Below are 23,792 nucleotides of genomic sequence, written 5' to 3' on the forward strand. Positions count from 1 at the left end.
ACAAAATGGCCTCCGGACCGTCACGTGAGGCCGATTCGCCAACGGAAAAATTGGCGACCAAGCCAGGTAGGATTCGAAAAAAATGCTCGCAAATGCGAGGAAATAATTTTATATCACAGTTCTGAAAAACATATATATATATTTTTACATGTGCTGTATACCTCCATTGATCACAATAATTAAGCCACGGTGGCTTTTGACGGAAAAAGCCGAAGCCGCTTCGGGTATAACGCAATTTAAAATAACCTTTAAAATATTTTGCGAACGATATTTTTGAAGGGCATTCCATTTTTTTCTATCAAAATCCAGTTGAATGCACTGCTGCAATTTGGAAAAATAATTCCCCCAAATTTAATCTGGATCACGTGACTGGCGCGAGCGAGCGCTTGAAAAATAAATAGCTTTTCTACGACACTTTTTTTTCAACCGAAAAGGGATGGATTTTCCACTTTGACTCGCAGGTGAGGGTTGATAAATAGCTAATATTGAGTTAAATTGTAGAAATTATGAACTTTGGGGGGGGGGGGGGGGGGGGGCGGTGTCCTGTGCAGAGACATGCGCAGGCGCGTCCTATCAGCGCGTGTTTTTGGCGGGACTGCAAGTGAAGCCCAGTGAGAGAGAGAGAGAGGAGCCCGGCTGGTGGAGTGACACTAAAACTGGGCAGGTAGGGCAGGCTGCTAGCTTGCAAACCAGCCGATTAGAGCCTTCCCTCCCATAATCGCGTAGTGCGGGCCGAGTAGCTTTCCAGCCGTTTGATATTAAATCACCCAACTGATAAAACTTACATTTAAATCGAATGGGACCAGGATGGCGTAGGCCCCGAACTCACTGTAGATTTTTGTGCCTGCGCAGTGGGAGCTTATGGAAGTTTCTCCATTAAAATCAGCTGAGCCTGTGGTTTTACAGTATTTGTTTTGGTTGTTGAGTGAAGGTTTCAAAGACTTGTTATTTATTTCTCCTGTTTCCTGTTGGGGGTGGGGGAGAGCCGATGATCATACTTGAAAATTTGCACCTACCTCAATTCACGGATCTGGGGGAAAATGACTTCAGTTTTTGTTCATTCAAGAACTGCTTTGGATTTTATATTCTCGTTGCTGTTTGTGCTTTTTTTTCTCGTTACAAGAGAAAAAAAGGTTGACGTGTAACTAGGCAGTTTAAACGAGATTCCAGTTCCTTTGTGGTGCGGAAGTCGGTTGCTTGCGTTTGTGTAATAAATACTGAAGATTAATTTTCAATCTGTAACTGGTACTTTTGTGACCTAGCTGAATCCTGATGACGGGATATGTTGACATTCAGAGCGTAAGGCTTGGAATTATTTTCAATTGCGCATTCTTTGTTTTCCATTATGGGAAAGTCACTGCCTGTAACATTCATTTAGTGCAATTTAACTGGACGTCGTACTGGAGGAAAGTCATAGGTTTATTTCTTATCTCGGGTGGTTTAGTTCTAAGAGAACATCACTAGGAAAAAAACTTAAAATGGTGAACGAGCGAATCTTGATGTACAAGATAAGTGGAATTCAAAGATTAAGAGCAGTAAACCACAACAGGAGTTTTTTTCAGTGGCCAGTTAGTTGGGTGTGTTCATGTTGACAGGTTTCAATGGAAGATGAATAAAATGAGTTTAATGTTCTGTGTGTACTTAGTTTTTATAATTAGTACAGTTGTCTTTTTAAATTTTGGCAAACGTTTGACTTAATTTTTTAAAAAAGTTTATATTATTTTACACAAACCTGTGCTTGAATCACATACTACACAACAGGAACGAGTAATAACTTTGAATTTATTAATTTGATATGTTTTTGTCTCAGGAATGTTTCTGTGCAGTTGACTGATCTAGATTGGGTTCCTATAACCTTTGCCATCTTGCACTATGTATCCCTTTTCTATTAAATTACTAATTTAAAACAAGTTTTTAAAATAGTTACTATCATGTTTACACCAAAATGTAAATGTTTGAAATGCTGACTTTATATATATGTGAGCAATTGCTGATTATTTTTTCCTAGGGGCTTGAGTAGGCGGATACAAAGTAGAAGATGACCACGGTTGAAGATTCCTTTTTTTCTCCTATTAGCCTTGTTTCTACTAGTGAGTTAATCCATGTTTACAAATAATAAAACACAAATGCATCATGTTATATCCCATTTACTGTACCTAACCATTTAACTATATGTAGAATATTGAGTAAAATTTGTTTGTAAACTCCTAGGCCCTAAACAGTGAGAACCTGAGTCCCTGTTGTGGTTCCAGGTCTGCCATTCTGAGTACAGAATGAGGTTGACACTTTGCCTTTGGACATTGACTTTTCAACATGCAATTGACACTATTCAGAAGATAAGTTATTGTGCCCCTTTAATGTAAAAGTTGATAAAAGACTTACAAATTTTAAAATCTGCCGTTTTGTTTATTAAGGACCTGCTAAACTTAAAAAAAAAATTCAAATTCTAACAGTCAATTGTCCATCCAAGATCCTGCATAGAGCTAGTAAGTGGGGAATATCATGAATGCGTTCAGTGGAGCTAGGAAAAAATGCTCAATTATATTTTTAGATTTGTTATTGGAGCTTACATATGCTTGGTGTAGCGATATATATCTAACAAAAACCTCTTCTGAAACAAATGCAGAGCTTGCAACTTCAGACAAATGTGCTCTCCTAACTTGCTTATCTTCATGACGAACCAAATTCTGAAATGTGATGGTGTTACAGTTCACCTAGTCTGAGCTGCTGTGGCAACATGCACTTTATGTATGTTGTAGTCTGGAGCTATGGATAGTGATTGAAGAGGCTCCAATATTCTTTCCATCACTTGGCTGACCAGGAATATCTCCTGCTCTTATTTCCATTGGGGTGTGTGTGTGTTGGGATTTGCAGGTGGACACTCAACCTGTTTGGCTGATTTATGAATGTACCTTCTTTGGCCATCAAGTCCTGGGGTTGGACTCCAATCCAGAGCTTCTAGCCCAGAGGCTGAAATGCTACCCACTGCACTACAAGATCACCTTTTCTGAAATGTGCATTGTTTGAAACTTATTCTAAACAGACACCCAGCTCTGAATTTGGATGTGAAACTCTTCTCTGCTTCTTGCCCATTTTACTTGCCTGTTTTTCTTGTACTATTAGATCCAAGTTGCAGCCCAAGGAATAGTTTATAACTAAAGGTCCTGAAATTTAGACCTGTGCATTTTATACAATGGAATGCTTATTTTTTTTGTTTTACAGATACAGTGAAATTTGTTTCAAATTCCACCCCCCCCCCCCCCCCCCCCCCCAAAACAACGACCAACAGTAGAAACAAAGGTCTTCTACTTGTACTTTGTAAAATGAGAATGATTGATTGTATTGAATAATCATACCCTGATACTAATCAACTGCTGACAAGCCATCGCTTAACATTTTTCCATTTTCACACTCTTGTCTCGCTAAACGGATGGAAGTTAAATTAGATTTCCTTACCCCCACCCACCCACAGCTCATTTGAAAACTTATGAAGGGGTCAACATTGAGTCCTATTGAAATGTTCAAATTTGCAGGAAGTGTATCTGTTAGGTTTAGTCACAAGTGACTATGGTTACTCTAATGATTGGGAGTAATGTTTTGATTTCAGGATAGCCTAGAAGGCTTAAATTCTGAAAGTAAATTTTACATTTTTTCACCTCTCTGCTTCCCTGTCTCCCCCTGCCTTGCTGGAGTACAGATTCTAAGATCCATTCACTTGTGGTCCTTGTTGCTTAGTGTTTGCAGACTGGAAAAAGAGCTTTGTAGTCAAACTTAATCTGGTCCTTTCTTAATATTGATGTGCACTTTGGGATAGCTAAAACTTCTGTTCTTTTCCCCTCATGACCCAGAGGCACTGAACCCAGTTATATCACTTGCTGTCCCAGTTAGGATTAGCCATCTGAGTGTAGACCAGGTTTCAATCCTAGGACTTCTCTGATTTGCATGGCCCAGCTATTCACTGCATCAGCTACTGCGCCAGTGAAGGAAAACTACTAACAAATTTTCAAAATTGTTTTACCCAAGGTTGTTTTTGCTCACTCTAACTATTGCATCTATGTGTAATCCTTAAGCAGTAATAGGGTATACAATTGTTTTGTCCATTCCTTTTCTAGAAAAGGATGTTAAAGAGAGGAATGAGTTACAGAGCTTTAACTAGTAATGTAAAATGCAGCAAGTTGTTTCTTAGTCACCTTGATACTGAGATAGGAAATGTTGTTAAATTTAATTACTATTGGTAATGGGGAGAGGCGTGAGAGAAAGGAAACATCACAGCTGAATTCGGTTTAGCCCTTCTAAATGTCTGATTGTGTGCATACTTTCAGCAGACATTTCAAACAATTAGTATTTGGCAGCATGATCAAATTTTCCTCCTCCAGCCCAGGGGCACTACCTGGGAACTTGTGATGCTGAGCACAAGTAAGAGATTGAATTTGCATAGTGTTTTTTCTCTGGTTGTGCAATACTTGCCAAACAAATGTGCTGATGTGGTGGCTTAAATAAAAACGAAAACTGTAGTGAGACTCTTAATAGTGCAGTGGGTTAGACAATCTCCTTTTGCCTTTGAGCTTTGTTCTAAAACTCAATAAAAATCTTTAGTTTACTATAAGGATCCTAAAACAAAGCCAGTATGGGTAGCCTCTATGCAGTTCCTAACTGGCACAAGCCTTTAACACAAAATGGTTGAATTTTTGGGCACTAGAGGTAAAGGCCCACCCAGAAAATGTGGACCAGTGACTTTTCAACACCTCTTCTCTCTTCTCTCCCCCCCCCCCCCCCCCCCCCCCCTCATTTTTTTGTTGCATATCTATTTTATAGTTATTTTAACAAACTTAGTTGATCTGGAATGGATGAAATAGATCTATAAACAACATAATTGCTCAACAATTTAAGTTATTAAAATCTGACTCCCAAAGAGCATATCTAGTTATCTTTTTCTGGACTGAATCCTAATTATTTTCCATAACGCAATAACTGCACATTTTTCTTTTACCCTATCAATTAGTTTGTTTTAAAATCTCTAACAATGGTCACTGCTCAGATTAGCTCTGGCTGCTTTCCTGAGCCACAATGTGTTTGTGGACCATTCTAGTTTTATAAGCCAGGCTAGCCAACAAAACATGGCCTGTGAGGGACAACCATGGTCTTCGTGCCATCATTGTTAACTACTTTATCTGCTACAGATTGTGTTCTGCCTTTCTGTAGGGAGGTTTTCAAACTTTTCCCTTCAGTTCCATATCACCAGTGTCTTGAATTCAGAATTGCCACTGGGGCATAATTTTCTCAAGTTCCGTTGAAATAATGACAAGAATGGCATGTAAATTTTAGTGCAGAAGGTCAAGAAATTCACATTTGGAGGAGCTCTTGTGCTTTATGTCTGAGTTTCTTCAAATTTTTGTGCCACTTCAGTAAAACCTCTGTTGGAACCCTCTTGCTCATTAACATAGCTCCACCCCATTCATAAATCAGCTGACTTTGCTGCATTTATGGCAATTTTTTAACTGGTTGTACATTTACCCTCAATTTTTATGTTACTGCTGTGCTTGAGTCTTTTCTGCTGCTTATAGTATTCCTATATTTTCTTTTTCACTTATGTTCTGCATTCTATTTTTTGAATCTTTGAATACATTTTTATGGTATCAAAATGAGCCACATTAAAAATTGAAAAGCTTCTGCAATTACATTTTCTTAAATGTGTGCCTAATGTGAATAAATTAAGGTTTGATTACTTCAAGCTTTAATTTTCATGCATAAAGAGTGACTTAAAGAACATGGCTTATGGCCTGCACTTCTCGGGGCCCAGATTTCTTTTTTGCTGACTTCCACTTGCTTATGTTTGTTTTCTTGCATTCCATTCTCATTGAGATTTTCTGAAGTTTTGACATAGCGCTGGTTAGCATAGAAAATGATGTATATTTTGGCATAACAACTGGCTTTGTTGTTTGAGGAAATTCAAAACCTTTTGTTTTTCCATCTGAATTATAATAGTCAAGTCAAAATTGACTTGATCTGAAAGTGAGTCTTATTCTTCCCAGAGAAATGTTAGAAACCAGTCCCTTTTGAGGATTAGTGTTCCTTTATTGCCCTCATGGAATGGGAAGCAACTATTAAAAAAATTACAACACAAGTATATGCTAAATATTTCTCTTTCCTCTCTCTGCCTTCTGCTTAAGTTTGTAATTCATTTGTGGATGAATGGAGGGAGAAGATGTGATAGTAAAATAGCCTAATGGTTAGGTACTCAACCAGTGATGCGGAAGCTGAGTGTTCAAATCCCATCATGGCAAGTAGGGAAATCGAACTCAATAAATCTGGCTGTTTGTAGGCTTGCACCATTTTATTATTAAAAAATCAGACTGATTCATGATCCTTTATGTAATTGACCCACCACTCCTCCTTGGACTGACCTACGTTTGGTTGACACTTAGTGTCCTTGGGGTAAGTAGACATAATGCCATGTCATAAATTAGTACATCCCAAGGTAGAAGTATTACCGGTAACCCAAGCAAAACAAATTATGTATCTCTATCTTTTAATGTTGAACAAAACTGGTTGGAGTTTTACACTTCTGATTGAGCTCTGATTGAAGATTTGCAATTGATCTTTCTAATCTGGTTATAAAGCTTTAATTTAGTGAAAGCCTCCAAATTAGAATGCTCCATATGATATTAGTTGTTTTGTCTGCCTATATTGATATTGATCCTTTAAAGTTTTTGTTACTGTGCGTTAATAGTTTTCACATGGAGTGCTTAATTGGTTTATTGATATCAAGAGGTATATGGCATTGTTAACCTTTTGAAATTGTTGCTCAGGTACCTTGTGATTACTTCAATTTCAGTTGGGCATATTTGGCTTTGGGTTGAGGGGGAGGGAAGCAATTTCATTAAACAAAAATGAGAATGCACTATTAAATGCTAGCATGTGAATCTATCCCTAGACTTTGTAGCTTGTAGTACTTAAGCCTTGGGATGCGCTTGTGCATAACTTGCACTTAGTGTAACAGTTTCAAGTGTGACAGTAGTACGAGAAGTAGGTCACTTGGCCTCGATCGTGTTCAATACTTGAGAAGAGAGCAGATACCAATTTTGTTTAAAATAAAAATTTGTTCCTCGGGAGAACGGTGTGCATACACATATGCAGACATGTTTTGAGCATACAGTTTTCAACTGCAATATTTAAAATAATTGGAGGAAGGATTGGTGGAGGGGTGGGTGGTGTGCAGTTGAATTTTTTTTTAACCTAGAGGATGAGGGTCTGGAACTTGTGTTTGAAAGGAAGAAAACCTCAACCTTTAAAAGTACTTGAGGTGCTGTACAAGGCTACAGACCACTTGCCTACAAGGCTACAGACCACTTGCCTATAAGGGCTAACCAACTACAGTACGTGAATTCGGGTGTTGCTGGTGGTCAGTTTGACTCAACCCTACATCAGAGCTATGCAGTTCATGGCCGGGTCACCTGGGTGGAAAACCTCAAACTTCTGTTGTTGATACTGTACTTGGTATCAGTAGCCATCTTGAGAGAGACATACTCCGCTCAATAGAATAGGGAAAATTAGTATGCTTTGAAACCCAAATGCTGGCCTTAGCTTGGACTTGATTGTAACATACAAGGTGAGCGTGGGAAATTGGGAGTGTCATATGTTTTGATTTTGTATATTTAAATACAAGTATATTTAAAAATTGTTTTTGGGAATTGCTATGTGCTTTATCATCCTGTCTTTTTTTAAAACAGCTAAAATGGGAAAGAAACAAGGTAGCAAGACGAAAAAGTCTGAAGATGTTCAGCCTGAAGAATATATTGTCGAAAGAGTGTTAGACAGACGAGTTGTACAAGGAAGGGTTGAATACCTTCTGAAATGGAAAGGTTTTACAGAGTAAGGAGTTTTACTGCACAGGCAACATTTAATTACATTTTCTTTGCTCTTCAGTTTCTGTTACAATTTTAGATGGTGAAATGGTTGGTTTTTTTTCTGTTGAATTTACCAGTCTGCCGAACCTCTGGGCTCAGAAATAAAATCAAATTTGGTGTTTGGTAACACACTTAAAATGGCTGCCATAAAGTTGATGATGTCCTATGGCACCAATAAATGTAGTGAAATTGCTTCTAAATCATTTGGTGGCTTCTGTTTTCCCTGTCTGAATCAAGGAGCATAAAATTCACTATGCATTGGCGTTCCCCACAAGGTGTGGAAGCAGTTCTGCAATATGCTGTAGCACCTGGTGTTGTGAAATCCAATCCTGTTGTATTGAGACTGATTCCACAGTGCTGAGGACAACAAACAAGTGCTCATAACATTTGATAAGTTGCAGATCATGACTTTTAATTCCCATCTGTTTTTAAAATGGCATGCTTTGTGCACCTAACCTAGTTGCAACATTTAACAATTGCCATATTTGGCACTGTTCCCATTGGTAGCATTGAGCAATGCCCTCCCTTAAAGTGGTTGTCTTGACACTTATGTTGCAGCACTGCGGTCAAAGTCAGGGCAACAGTTCTTTAAGGCCTACTCTTCTAACTTATATTCCTCAACTCTACAGCATTGAATATTGGTGTTCCTAGTGTTCCAATATGCAGTATGATTCATGCTTGTTTGGGGTCCTGTCTGCATTTACAGCATAGCTTGGAGGACACTGTAATCCAGAACCACCTAGTAGCTTAATCCCTGAGGTAGGCTGTACCTGAGCAGAGATGTATGTTAATACATTTATCCTAGTTCTGCTTGTAAGTTTGTATATATGTACACTGTTACATGGACTTTCATTATGGAATCATAATTGAACTCTTAAAAGATCAAATGTTTTTTAAAAAAGTAAGATCACACTGTAAACCATGCACCTGTTATCCAGCTCTTCCCAAGAAACAGTAATACAAATGTAAAGAAGTGGATACAAAAAGGATGTTACACCCATTCTCAAATCAACAATCAATAGTTTTTAAGTATTTTCTTAAAAATAGCATCCAATTGTTGGCAGCATAACTTCTGGAACTCTCCAAATTAAGTGACCAGTGGAACAAATTGCTTGTGTATTAGTTGTGTCATGCCAAGTGTGGATCTGCATTTTGTGCTTTATTTCACTAGCTTTTATTAAACCTAATTTAATAGGATCCCTGCTAAATATTCTAAATGGAGTATTCTGAATAAACACTTATTTAATCCAGTTTTGATATCAACCTGTTTCAGAGCAGACAATACATGGGAGCCAGAGGACAATTTAGATTGCCCAGAGTTGATCCAGGAGTTTCTGGATTCCCAAAAGGCCACCAAGGAGCGTACTGATGGATTCAAAAGAAAATCTGTCTCTGAAAATGAGAGTGAAGAAAACAAGTCAAAGAAGAAAAAGGATCCAGTAAGCCATTGTCTTCAAATTTATATTTCCAGAACTGATTCAGCTGAAACAGCTTTTATTTACTTTATAACAAGGCTGTGCAAAGTAATCGTCTGGTGACAAAGCCAAAGATGATTTTTGTTGTATGCTGTGCTATTTCTCATGTAAGAGTACAAGCAAGAGCTGTGCTGCTTAGCCACGACCAGTTCTCTTCTGTGTCTAATTGCTGGGTGTATTAAGAGTAGCTTGTATCAATGCACTTGGGGCTTTAGGCATTTGATTATTCTCATTCCACCCTGGCATTGGGAATCTGAATCAATTAGGAAGAGTGTAGCAGATGGTATAAATTTAGGTCATGAGTTCACTGCCAGTTTACATCAGATTGCCACCTGTCTAACACCTTAACCCAGAGATCTTGCAAATGGAAATCAACTTGGTGAGTGAAGTTGTTATGGGGTGCTAGCAATTTGGCATTTGAGATTCCATATGATTGACATTCTGAACTTAGTAATGTGTCTTGAGTTGTCTCCCTGTGACACTTTTTAAAATTGTCTTGCTTTGTTCAATTTCTCACAGTCCAGTGAGTTTGACAGAAACTCTAATATAATATTGGGAAATTTTTTGAAATAAAAAAACTAAAGTACTAAGTAGAGTTGGTGTTAGATGTATAAAGGAATGGATACAAAGAATTAGAGGTGTTCTAAACCTACTGAGGATGGGTTTTGAAAGGTGTCAAGGGTTTATGGAAGAAAAGAATACTATGCCACCAATGGTGATGTGGTTGGGGATAGGGAAAGATTGTGAAATTATCTTGGATGAGGACAAACATTGTTCAGCTCAATGTACTGTGAGCCAGCTGTCAATAGGTGAAGATAGTAATGATCAAGTGGTACAGCTTATAGGTAGATGTGACAAAAATTACTTTATGGTCTAGGTGTTGATGTGGATAACTGTTTCAGTGGCAGTGAGATGGCTACTGTTGCAGAGGTGGAAATAAGCATTCTTAATGATGGATGTGATAAATGGTTTGTAGCTAGTAGACACGAGTGTTTTGAAAGGTCTGGTTCAGTCTGAGCAAATACCCAAGATGGGCTTGAGTTTGTGAAAGCCAAAATTACAACTTTACTTTCTGTTCAGAAGGGGGAGGGCGGCGGGGGGAAAACTGACTTCACACTTGATGTCAGACAGACATAAGTGATTATAGAATTGAAGGAAATGATGGACCAGTATGGTTGGGCAACATGGAAATACATTTGGAAACTATTCCTGTTCCTGTGGTTGATAGGACCGGTTTGTCTTGTGAAACCTACCTCTAGTGAGCCACATAACTAGGAAAGTAGAGAGCGTTCTAAACTAATTAGTGGAGGCAAGGGATCAAATTTTGGAAGGTGTGGTAAACCAAAGAGTAGAGACAAGCGAATGGTATTAATATGGGAAATGATAAACGGAATGTGACAAGAAAGAAGAGTAAAACAGCAGTCAAGGCTAGAGGTTACAAAAATAAAAGGACGAAACTAAAGGCTCTGTATCTGCACGTAGCATTCAAAATAAAATCAGTGAACTGATAACACAAATAGAAATAAGTACGTACGATCTGATAGCCATTACACAGACATGGCTGCAGGATGACATAGATTGGGACATGAATATTGAAGGGTGTGTGACTTAGGAAGCTAGGAAAAGGTGCAGGGATGGCTCTGCTAACTGATGATATTAGCACATTAAAGAGGGATGACCTGAGTTCAGGAAACTAGGATTAAAGTGGAGTGGGTTCAGATGAGAAATGATAAAGGCAGGAAGTCACCTTGTGGGAGTAGTGTACAAGGCCCCTAACTAACTGCATGGAAGGACAGAGTGTACAGGAAGAGATGACCAGAGCTTGTCAGAAAGGTACGGTGATAATTGTGGGGAATTTTAATCTACATATAGCCTAGAAAAATCAGATGGGCAAAGGTGTAGCCTTGGTGAGGAGTTCATAGAATGTTTTTGGGATAGTTTCTTATTGTGCAACGAGATAGAATTAATTGAATCTCAGTGAAGGCACCCCTGGGTCGCAATGATCATAATATGATTGAATTTTACATTCCATTTGAGGGACTGGGTCCAAGATGAGTATTTTAAATTTAAATAAGGGCAATTATGTGGGAATGAAGGTAGAGTTAGCTAAAGTGAACTGGCAAATGAGTTTTAAGGGATTGGTTACCAGGGATGCAGTGGCAGACTTCTTAAAGGGATATTTCAGAATACACAATAGATACATTCCAACAAGAGAGGAAATTCCATGGGGAGGACCCATCACCCGTGGTTATCTAAATAAGTTAAAGGCAGTATCAAACTTGAAGAAAAAGCATATAATTGCGCAAAGATGATGGCAGGTCAGAAGATTGGACAGAAGATAAAGAACAACAAAGAATGACAAAAAGATTAATAAGGAGGGAAAAAGTGAAGAGTATGAGAGAAAGCTAGCTAGAAATAGAGTTGAAAGTGAGTCTGGGGAATTAATAACGGAAAATAAAAGAAAAAGCAAATGAATTGAATGGGTAGTCTGCATCGTTCTTTACTACGGAGGATACAAGTAATATCCCAGAAGTAGCAAGAATTGGAAGGGAGGAGGAACTCGGGAAAATTACACATCAGGGAAGTCTATTATTAATTCTGCAGACTTACTTTCTATAGGACCAAAGCTCACTTCTTTAACTCTTATTTAAATACCTATAGAAACTCTTACTATCCATATTAAGCAAATTGTTGGAGCTGTGGGCTGACAAATCCCCAACTCCCGATGAACTTCATCCTAGGGTCTTGAAAGAAGTGACTAGTGAGATAATTGATGCGTTGGTTTTAATTTTCCAATTCCCTGGATTTGGGGAAGGTGCCAATAGATTGGAAACTAGCAAATGTAACTCCTTTATTCAAAAAGGGAGGGAGACAGTAAGCAGGAAACTACAGGCCAGTTAGCTTAACATCTGTCATGGGGGAAAATGTTGGTAGCTATTATTATAGATGTTATGTCAGGGCACTTAGAAAAATTCAAGGCAATCAGACAGTGTCAACATGGACTCGAAACGTTAACTGTGTTCCTCTCCACAGATGCTGCCAGACCTGCTGAGTTTTTCCAGGTATTTTTATTTTTGTTTTGGATTTCCAGCATCCGCAGTATTTTGCTTTTATCTTCGTGTCAACATGGTTTTGTGGAATGGAAAACCTATTTAACCAATTTATTGGAGTTCTTTGAAGGAGTCACCTGCTGTGGACAAAGGGAAACCAGTGGATGTACTGTACTTAGATTTCCAGAAGGCATTTGATAAAGTGTCAGATCAAAGGTTATTGCAGAAAATAAAAGCTCATGGTGTATGAGGTAATATATTGGCATGGATAGATTGGCTAGCCAACAGGAAGCAGAGGGTAGCCATAAATGGGCCTTTTTCTGGTTGGCAGCATGTAATGAGTAGTGTACCACAAGGATCAGGGCTGGGGCTGCAACTTTTTACAATTTATATAAACTACTTGAATAAAAGGACAGAAGGTATGGTTGCTAAATTTGATATGAAGATAGGTAGGAAAGTAAGTTGTGAAGAGGACGTGAGGCTACAAGGGGACATAGGTTAAGCGAGTGGGCAATGATCTGGCAAATGGAGTAATATGTTGGCGAATGTGAAGTCCATTTGGCAGGAAGAATGAAAAAAGAAGCATATCTAAGTGGTGAGATTGCAGAGCCGTGAGATTCATTGGGATCTGGGTGTCCTTGTGCATGAATCTCAAAAGGCTAGTATGCAGGTACAGCAAGTAATTGGGAAAATTAATAGAATTATGTTTATTTCGAGGGAAATTGAATATAAAAGTAGGGAGGTTGTGCTTCAGTTGTACAGGACACTGGTGAGACCACACCTGGAGTACTATGTACAGTATTGGTCTTCTTTATTTAAGGAAGGATGTAAATGCGCTCGGAGCAGTTCAGAGAAGGCTCACTAAACTACTATGAGGAATGAGTGGGTTGTCTTAGAGGAAAGATTGGACAGGCTAGACTTGTATCTGTTGGAGTTTAGAAGAGTAAGAGGCTGCTTGATTGAAGCATATAAAATCCTGAGCGGTCTTGACAGGGTAGATGTGGAGAGGATGTTTCCACTTGTGGGAAAATCTAGAACTAGGGCTCGCTGTTTTTTTAAAAAAAAATAAAATAAAAGGGCTGCCCATTTAATCAAGGGTAGGTGGGAGGGTAGTCAGATCAGCTATAATGAATAGCGGAGCACTCTCGGTGCTGAGTGGCCTACTTCTCCTAATTCATATGTTTGTACTTCCTTTTGCCTAGTCAATGCTTGTTGGACCCCATACTCTGAAGTTTCTTCTCCAACTTCTAAGACCCACTAATTTTGATCGCTTGTTGGTTTGAGGGCCAATTTTCTCTTCAGCTGTGCCTCTGCAAACCTTCCCCCTCCTGCCCCAAACACGTGTCTCAATGTAATATCTCGGGATGTTTATCTTTAAATGTTATGTGCTTATGTGGATAATTTTCATTTGGGGAAAGGGAGATTTACTAGAGCCTTACAGTCTACCCTTAGTGATTTTGGGGTGAAAAGAGAAACTATAATAGAAAGTGAATCATAAAGAGGTCAGTCCACGGGATTTAACAGTCAAGGAAAATGGTTCAGTGAATAAAATGACGAGTTGAACATCATCTTCATACAAAATACAAGCTGTCAACCCGTAGGCCAAAATCCTCTGTTTGGCAAGCAGGGCCCACTCGTACTTGCCGACACGTAAAATGACGCGCAGTGACGTCGGGCGTGCGCCATTCAGATCCTCGGTTTGGCGGGCACGCCGCGTGACTGCCAAACTGTCTAAGGCCTATTATGGCCATTTAAACCCCAATTAAGATAATTAACTGAGCTGCCCGTCCAACCTTGAGGTTGGCAGGCAGGTGAAGAGCCCAGGTGGCCTTTGCACTTATCATGAAACCTCATCCACGGGCAGGATGAGGTTTCATGAAGTTTATGAATTTAATTTTTAAATCAAAATTCATTGACATGTCCCAGCTCATGTGACAGTGTCGCCTGTGCCTGCTCCCGTCCAACCCCACCAAACGGGGAGAAAATTCTCCCCAGAATGTCGGTAGAAAATGCCAGGAGGTTGACTCCATTCAACACTGCAGAGGTTCAGGGGAATGAGATTGAGAAATGTGCTGTGTTTAGTGGTGTATTGGAGTTGTAAACGACAAGCTAACCTGTTGTGGTGTTGAGTGATAAATGTTGGCCATGAAACCAGGAATACTCTCCTGCTATTTTAAAGGTGCCATGTGACCTTATATCCAGTGTTATGACCACAGCCGGTGTTAATTGCTGCGCAAACCAAACCCAGAGGGAAACTTGACTTACAGGCCGCAACCTTTTTGTTTTCATATTCTGTTAAGGAGAAGACGACGTACCGATCTCAGCAGTAAGAGGTCCAATAACACATTTACTTTTAATTTTTAAAAACCCAAAAGTTTTATTAACAAAGAAAAGAAAACTTAAGCACACAAGATTACAGTTACACAATTACGATTAGTCTTACAATAACATTACCCCAAAACACAGTACTTGGTCAAACCCACAAGTAAACACTTTCCAGGCAACACTCCCTTATAGATATTTAAATATGAAATCCAGTAATATTACACAAGGTAAACTGCTGTAGCTTCACTAATGGTGTACCATATGACCTTTTACCCTCTCCCCCTTTGTGGTGGGGATAAAACTGCTTTCTGCAGCCCAAGACTTTCAACAGCTCGCTCCAGCCATCTGCAGCTTAACAGCTCAACAGCTATCCTTCTCAATAGCTAAATCCAGCTATCCACAGTAACTCTAAAATACCTTTTTCCCCTTTCATCTCATTCCCATTATTCTCGCACCCCTTTTCAAACTCAAACACTTCCAAATATAAGATCTTTCATGTTTCCATCTTGTCTTTACTTTTGGGTCAATAAAAAATATAATGTCCCCACTATTTATCTATAGACTCCTGCAAGATGCAAACATTTTCCTTTATACCTCTGATTCCCCTTTGAAATTTATATAATCTCTCAACTTACTAAAAATGCAAATATTAGATCTTACCTATTTACTTGTGCCTCAACTTAACACCTCTACCCTTTCCATGTTTCCAAAACCCCAGGCAACCTGACTCCGGTCAAACTCTTGCCCAGCTACACACACATAACACACAACAATATGCCCCAAAATATTTTTTAAAATCCGTTCTCTCAAGTGTTCAGGACCAAGAATGGCAGCTGAATAGGAAGTAATTAAAGGAGCCAATGGTGGCTATGGTAGGGAGCACAGATGGGGGTAGTAACCAGGAATTAGAAGTAAGTGAGTGAGAGGAGGAGAGATGGTAATTACTGTGCAGTTGGTCTCAATGGCAAAATCCATGAACTCTTTCTACTTGAAGGTAGGGTGAACAACAAATTAAGTTTTAGTGGGTGAATAATCAGTTAAGAAAAGGTGCCTGTCTCTTTTAATGATCCTGAAGTACTAAGGATTTTAGAGGACAATGGTGGCACTAATGTTCAAGATGGTGAAAGGAGATCTGACTATCATTCACTTGGACAGTTGTGTGTTCAAATTTGAAACCCCCAGATCTCGGGGAGCAAAGAGGGAGTAAGTATTATGGAATCAGTGATCAATTTGGTGAGAATATTTCCAAAAGCGTAGATAGGAGAACAAGTGAACAACAGCTCAAGTGTCAGGATGGGATAGAGGAGATGAAGTTAGAAATTTGAGCACATTAGTGAGCTGGCCAAGTTGCCCACCCCCCTCCCAAAAATGATTGTGAAAATGGGGGTGGTAAGGGACACATGGTCAAAAATGGCTTTGATCTGATCGAGACCTTGGAATGGAAAAGTTTTGATGGGCTGGGCATTTTGAGTGTTTGTGTCTGGTAAGATTAAGCATGGATAGAAGGATTCTGAAATCTGAGGAGAGGGGTTAACTGGAAAAGTGTAGATGGACAACTAATTCCCTAGTTTCATACGGTACAAAAGCTAATGGAGATTTTTTGGTGAGGAAATTGGCCATGGACCTTAGTGTTGGTACATTATAAGAATTGCTACATTTTTATAATATGAAGGGGAGAAAAAGGCACTGCTTGAAAATAAAAGTTTCCATTTTAAGTGCTGGGGTATCTGCAGAAGGGTCACTGCATCAACTTTAGCCAGCCATTGTTTTAAAAACTAAAGCCCATATCCAGGTCAGCTGTAGCATGAACTAAATAATTTATCAATCGCTGCTACTGCTCACTCTCACTGTTTATATCCAGCCTATCCAGAGCATCGCTCCCTAGTGTAAAGTTGTTGTGGCCCATGCCAGCTGTGCAAACAGCTTCTTGCACTGGCAAATTCACTTGGTTTCAAACCCTTTTTTAATACATATTGTATGTTACTGTATAATTTTCTGTAGTATGCTTGTGTATGCATTTGTTTTCTATAACGTCAATTACTTGATGCAAATATGTAACTAACACTTTTCCTTTAAAAGAACGATAACCAACCAAGAGGCTTTGCAAGGGGGTTAGAACCAGAACGCATCATCGGTGCTACTGACTCGAGCGGTGAATTGATGTTTCTAATGAAATGGTAAGGATTTCTATTCTAAATTATGCTGGAGCTTAGATATGGATTAATACAGTTCCCCAATTTTAAGTTGTGTAGTAAATTTTCTGTTTGTGATAGTAATATTAAATGCAGCATACCACTAGAGCATTTCTGATTAAACCTACCTGACTAAAACATTAAAACCTACAAAGGAAGCTCAGTTCAGGCAAGTAAAAAGAAAATACTTGCATTTATATAGCGTCTTTCCTGACCTAAAGTGTCTTGCAACTAGTGAAGTACTTTTTTCGGTGTTTAGTCATTGTTGTAATCTAGGAAACATGGCAGGCAGTTAGTACATAGTGTGGACCCAGCAATGTGATAATGATTAGATTTTTTTTGTTGGCTGAGGGATATATCCAGGCTGTTCACTTTTCTTTGGAACAGGCATGGGGTTTACACAGCCTACCCCCTATTCCTAAGTTTGTTCAACCCCTGCCATTATATGCATTATATTTTTATATTAGAATTTCAGCAAGGTTGACAAAATTGTTTTATTTGTGGTTTCTGTAGTATAAGGGGTCTGGCATGTACAGGCTTAATGTGGGACTGAGTAGAGTACCGCCCACACAATATAAAAAGACATGACAAAGACCTAGGGTCAGTGTGGTGTTGGCCAGAGATATGTTTAAGGCCTAGAGATGGAGATATATATGCAGTAAAGGGTACAGGTGTGGAGCTATGTATATGATTACAAGTAGTCCATAAAGACTTCTTGTAAACATGCAGAAGACTACAAAGACTTCTTTTAACAGACCTGTTCTGTAACCAGCACCATTACAGCATGGTGGCATCTCAGGATTTTAAAACCCTCAATCTCACAAGGATTCTGAACTGAAAGAAGCTCCCAATTGAAGCTACAGACAGAGAAAATTTGCCAGAAAATGCTCCAGACAGAAGAATCTGAAAGCTAAAGGCAGAAGTTTTACTGCAGCAGAAGACTCCATAGAATCTCCCTTCGAAGCCCAGCTTCAGCACACGTAGTCCATAGCCTGCAAGGGTAAGCTAAATTTTTTAACTTCCAGGCTGCAGCCAGTCCTGAGAAACCTCTTTTACTGATTCTAATTTAGTCAGAAGCCCTGTTTGAACGAAACCCATCGCCAATCCCAATCCCTGACTCCTTGCTTCAAATGTGGTCTTCAAGTTGAAAAGAAAAAAAAACTTAACCCTCGGGAGCCTCATGCCCATCTGAATCCTTAAACAGCAAGCCTGTGGTTAATTTAAATACCTCACTACTCGCAACGCTACATTGCTGAATAAAGCAATTGGCAGACAGCTGACCCACACAACCGTTGTTAATTCTTCGGAAGCGCACCACTACCATTTCACACAGCCCAGCAAACCGGGAACTCCACTTTGTCTCCAAGGCCAGCGGCACCATCTTGAAATCCTGGGCGCTGCAACAAGCTTGACTGCAGAAGAAAAAAATTTTAAAAATGGCGGGCAGAGTTCAAAACTCCCCTCCCAGAATCTTTTGTCTGTTATAAAAATTAATTAGAGGGCCCAAAGGACTTGTTTCCAATATTTTCGTGCCGGGAGAACAATTGAGTTTTTTTTAAAAAGCAGCCCGCAAAAGCAGCGGGAGCCTGCCGAAACCGACAAGTGTGGGAAGTAGAGAGAGAGGCAGTTGGGGAACCATTTTGAAGTTTTTTTTAAAAATGGTTGCTGCACAACCATTCTTAAGGCAACAACATTTAAAGCTGTGATTATAAAAACAAAAATTAAACTACTGGAGGACAACAGGCCTCAGTAAGAAATCAGAGGTCCAGATTAATACCATTTTATCCTAGTTTGAGCTTGCTGATGTAATCCTAATGCAGCGCATTGATGAGTCTTCAACCAGCTTCAATGAAATATTAACAGCCTTTGACGAATGTTTAATCTTCAAGCGGATGAGTGCAGAGCCTTAAGAGTCACAAAAACCCCCAGCAAAATGATGAAAAGGCAAAAGACAGCACCTGAACAAACCACACAAAGAGGCACAGAACTTTCCATAAGCCTCAGTGATATATCTTCATGGGGAACCTGAGGCAGAAGTCCCAAATGATTTCCTTTTTGAAGACGTAGACACTTATTCCAGAACTGTACCAGCAACTGGCAGTGAACGTTAAGGAGAAAGCCCTGCAACAGGCAGATTAAGAAAAAACACGAAGCCAGAGAATGTTCTTCTCAAAGCCGAGTTAGAAGAACTTAACTGAAGTACAGCCAGGCATGACAGCAGGCGAGAGAGGCACTCAAAGGTAATCGCCTTGAAAAGACTCCGACAAACTAATAATGCCCCTGGAAAAACATGGGAGTTGCCAAAGATGTTGAATGCGCAGCTGCCAGCAATGGCAAAAGCTTTGATACACAGATTGAGAAGATGAGCTGAACAAGAATAAACATTGAAAGAGCCTCAGGATCAGATTCAAAATTAGTCCGTTACCCTTCAGCAACATGACCGAGTAAAGATTCCTAGAACAGCAGAACAAACTCAGACTCTGTTAAATTACAAGAAAACCCAAGATGAAGTACTTGAGTTTCACAATGAAGTGGAAAATCTGTTGAGGGACCTTCGCATATTACAAGGATCCTTCAGGTCCACGTTTGTCCTTCAGGAATATTACAAAGTGAAACGAAATGAATTTTAAGGTTACTCTGAAAGAACTGACGAACCCATTTTCAGAGAAGATTCGGGCATGTTCACAAATTCTGGGCGTGTGCCAAGGGGTACAAAGAGACTGCAGCGCTGAAGGAAGCAGTTGCACATTTGGAAGGAACCTTAGAAAAAACATTACATTCCCAAAGAGGTATCTGAGTGATGAAGATCCAGAACATGGAATGGCAAGCAAAGGTAGAAATTCAAAAACAATTGGCAAAAGTGCAGTTGCAGAATGTGTGCTTGAAAGGTAGCGCAGAGGAATTATACTCTGCCAAGGAAAAATTGATCAGCTGAGAATACAATGAGGGGCAGCAAACAAATCTTTGAGCTGATAGAATTTCTGCAAGGTTGATAGATTAGCACTGGAAACAGTTTCTCATTTATTTGATCAGAACCTTGATTTTGAACACCTGTATTAAATTTTTTAAGGTTCCAAGGACAACAGCAACATCTTATCTGACCCCTGCATGTAGCTGAAGTCCTGAATCTCTACTCCCATTCCAGTAAATCTCCTCTGGACTTCATCCAAGGGCTTGACATTCCTCCTCCTAAAGTTATAGTGACCACTTCCTTTTTATACTCTGTTTATTAAGCCAAGGGTCCTATATGCTTTTAAAGAACCTTCTCAACCTTCAAAGACTCCTATATGCACACTCCCCAGGTTTCTCTGTTCTTCCACCTCCTTCAAAATTGTACCATTTCAATTTATATTGTCAATGTTTGTGCAGCCTACCAAAATGCATCACTTCATGCTATTTTGTTAAATAGCCTGCCATGTGTCAACCCATTACATTGGGCTGATGTCCTCCCTGCAGTCTGTTACTATCATTCTCACTTGTTTCTCCTCTCAAATGCTTCATCCTGATCTTGATCACTTGCGCGCGCTCTCTCTCTCTCCCCTCCTGTCTAATTTAAACCCATCCCCACAGCACTGCACTAAATAACCTCCCTGCAAGGACATTGGCTCCAGGCCTGATAAAGTGGGTGCTGATTAGTTGGCCTTTTTCTCCTATAAATTGTTGTGGTTGTTTGAAATTTGGCATTCTTGCGTTTTGTCCTGATGAGTGTAAAATGTATCTCTTTTCAGCAATATTCAAGTTCTGTACTTTTAACATTCAGTATATAATTAAAGTTGTGTATAATTACTGTGCTGGCTCTAGCTGTCATTTTTTTCTGGCATTGGGGCCATGTTAATTATAGAGTTCTATTTAACATTTCATTCATGGGATGTGGGCATCACTGGCAAGGCCAGCATTTGTTGCCCATCCCTAATTGCCTTTGGGAAGGTGGTGGTGAATTAAATGGAGTCACATTGGAAAGTAGCTTGTGAAGCACTGCTATAGTCTTTTTGCTTTGCATGTACATAATCCAGCAACTTGGTTAGTGCATGTAATTCAGGATGAAGTCCATATTTACTACATCGAATGCTGAGGTCACTTTGGTAAGTTGACGCAAATGCATTGGTCCACAGTCTTGAGGGTAACAGAAGGTAAACAAAGGGAAATTTCTGGGCCAGAACTTCAGAAGAGTGGTAATTGCAGTCAGATTTCCACTCTGCTTACCTTAGCCAGAACCCCTTGTGTGCAGGGCATCGATGTTGGTGGAAGTGAAGCTGCACCCCCTTTTTATGGCACTAGCTGCTGTAAAGCAAGTAAGTTTAAAGGCCCCAGTCACTTTGAGAAGCCAGGGAGAAGATGCGTAGGTAGGATGGGTTTGTGGGTGGGGTGGGGGGGATGATGGTCCATTGAGGTCAGTAGGGCAGTCTTTGGCTGGCAGGGTTAGAAGTGGCTTTAATCCTTCTAACTTTTTCTGGTTAACAATTCTGCTAAGAGAGTCAGAACCATCCAAAGTGTCCAATTTAAATTGGAGTATTGGATGGTTCCCAATGCAGAATAATTGGCCATCGCAAGCTGAACTTCTTCCCATACAATTCCCATGCAACCCTTGTGTGGGGACCTCTGCGAGCGGTCCCCAGCACACCTTTTATAGATACCTCCTGAGGCAAGACCCTGCAAGCCCCCACTGGAGTTCAGAAGTTCTGGGCCTTTGTTTCTATCACCTTAAAGCCTAATAAATCCACCTATTTGAAGTGGCCTAGAAGCATTTGGGTTCACTAATAATCAGTACTATACTTGCATGATTCCTTGGTCACAAAAACTTTGATTTTTTTGTCTTTGGCCACTCTGATCCTTGTTTGATATTAAATAGACAACTTATGCTGCAGGCCCTATGCCCACCCAGAGTTAAATTGAGACTGTCCAAATTTCAAGTAAATTTGAAGAAAGATAACTGTCCCATCTATATAACCCAGTAATGTCAGGTCATAATTTTAGTAATGAACTTTTAACAGACGCATGATTTTAAGGCAAAACAACAAAAAAATGTGAAGTACGAAGCTGGTGTTTGTTTATTGCTCCCATCCCGATCATCAAATTGATTTCCAATATATAGAACACCTTTTGAATGCTTTGTGGTTGGAATTGGCCAGAAAGGTATTCATATAATTTGGGTAACTTGTGCCAATACTGCTACCAGTTTATGCTTGGAACTCTGGGACCTGAGCTCTGTCAAACTGGGTTATTCATCTACCCAGGAAAGAAGTGACGGTTATGAATTCAGTCTGAGTGGGGAGGCAGGGATTCCAAAAGAGGTGTCAGATATTCAATAGTTTGAGATTTGCTTTTGCCGCATGAGTGGCTCATTACAAGTGTGATATTGACAATATTGTCTATAGAGTGTTTCTTTTTTAACATAGTCAAATTTTTCCTTCTATTTGCACCCTCTAGGAAGGATTCTGATGATGCAGATCTGGTTCCATCCAAGGAAGCCAATGTTAAGTGTCCACAGGTTGTGATTGCATTTTATGAAGAGAGATTGACATGGCATTCCTATTCCACAGATGATGAGGAAAATTAACTGCAGCATACAGTAAAAGTAAAGGATGTTGTGGAGAAATTGTGTATTCATGTTCAGAAGTACTGTTATTGTCAAGTTTAAAACCTGCGCCTGAAATATAAAGTTCACCATCTATTTAATGCCCTTTGACTGCAAGGTGAATTTCAGCTGGATAGTTTATGCATTGAGACTGGAACATTTGTTACTTAGGATATATTGATTAAATGCATAAATATCAAATGTACTTTTGGTCCTTTTATTGACAATAATAAGGCTGCCTTAGCTGTTTGCCAGAAAAGTTGTTGTGCACGTCAGCAGATAGATCTAATACAAGCTGTCTTGAGAATCTGAGTTTAGACCACAGTCACCCTGATTTTAAATAGCTTTTGTGTGAACCTGTTTGCTTACTTTGTCAATTTTTTAAAAACTAAACTGCATTTTGACAAATGATAATTGAGTTCCAACTTGCAGTATATTTGGCTCAGCAACCTATTGTGGCTATTTTAATCATATCCAATTTCTAAAGTCACTATTATAAAGTTTAATTGGTAGTTTATAAATTTGTAGTTTCAATATTATTTGCCATGTATTATTTTTCTTGCAATTCACTCAGGTTTTTTCAAATGGTTCTAACAACGAAGAAACTGATCAAGTACTTCAGATTCAATAAGCCCGTTGTTGTAATGCAAATGCCGAATTGAAACTTAAGTACTTAAGTTGCTAAGTGCCATTTGACAATAATGGCCACGTGTATATTACGGCTGTAACTATTCCAAGTTGGCCCTCCGTTTTAAGCCTAAACGAGGATGATCATGAAGTAGCTAATCAGTCAAGAAAATTCTGCTCTACTATTGAGCTGATGCAGCAATTTGTTCTCAAATTAAGGAATTGTCACCTGTTTTGCGATATGAGTTAGTTTTAAAAGCTGAGCTTTTTATTTATAAATTTAAACTTAATGAGCAATGTTTTGTTGAATACTTGTACTGCCCAGTTTCTTCCGTGATGTTGATTTCCATTTCTTGTTAACTGCTGAGGAAAGATGTTTAATAAAACTATTTTTGTCTTTTTTGAATATACATTTCATCTGTTTATCTCATGATACAAATTCAAGTGTCTCAAGCTGAAGATAGTGCCAGTATCTTGACCAAATTAGTACAAGGGTAGATTAAAGGAGCTGCTTAACTTGCGTTGGGCCTTCTATGCAGGCGTTTGGATTTGCATTAGCACTAGGTGATTGGTAAAGTTGTGTGCCTACAATGTGTTGCACTTGATAATCTGCAAATTTCATAGGTGATCCACTTGATTAT

At 39.3% G+C, this 23,792-nt stretch overlaps 1 protein-coding gene across 4 annotated transcripts; it reads left to right on the forward strand.

The window, feature by feature from the left end:
- LOC144678908 (chromobox protein homolog 3-like) lies at window positions 1-23,557 on the forward strand. Of its 4 annotated transcripts, none has more exons than XM_078538998.1 (6): window positions 1-66; window positions 2,009-2,090; window positions 7,731-7,872; window positions 9,181-9,346; window positions 16,837-16,934; window positions 22,377-23,557. In XM_078538998.1, the coding sequence occupies exons 2-6, from the start codon at window positions 2,039-2,041 to the stop codon at window positions 22,504-22,506; spliced, it is 588 nt and encodes a 195-aa protein (XP_078395124.1). In that variant the 5' UTR covers window positions 1-66; window positions 2,009-2,038; the 3' UTR covers window positions 22,507-23,557. The 4 variants fall into 4 exon arrangements, with proteins under 4 accessions (XP_078395124.1, XP_078395123.1, XP_078395122.1 ...); XM_078538997.1 differs by lacking the exon at window positions 1-66 and adding an exon at window positions 386-461; XM_078538996.1 differs by lacking the exon at window positions 1-66 and adding an exon at window positions 558-664.
- The last annotated feature ends 235 nt before the right edge of the window (window positions 23,558-23,792 follow it).

Source organism: Cetorhinus maximus, chromosome 3, assembly GCF_964194155.1.
Source record: "Cetorhinus maximus chromosome 3, sCetMax3.hap1.1, whole genome shotgun sequence".
Taxonomy (NCBI): domain Eukaryota; kingdom Metazoa; phylum Chordata; class Chondrichthyes; order Lamniformes; family Cetorhinidae; genus Cetorhinus; species Cetorhinus maximus.

What these genes read in the sequence shown, in the direction of transcription:
- LOC144678908 (XM_078538998.1), top strand. Translation starts at nt 2,039, where the DNA reads ATGACCACGGTTGAAGATTCCTTTTTTTCTCCTATTAGCCTTGTTTCT. An exon ending in TATTAGCCTTGTTTCTACTA is followed by an intron (nt 2,091 to 7,730) that starts GTGAGTTAATCC and finishes TTTTTAAAACAG; the next exon opens with CTAAAATGGGAAAGAAACAA. An exon ending in CAAAGAAGAAAAAGGATCCA is followed by an intron (nt 9,347 to 16,836) that starts GTAAGCCATTGT and finishes TTCCTTTAAAAG; the next exon opens with AACGATAACCAACCAAGAGG.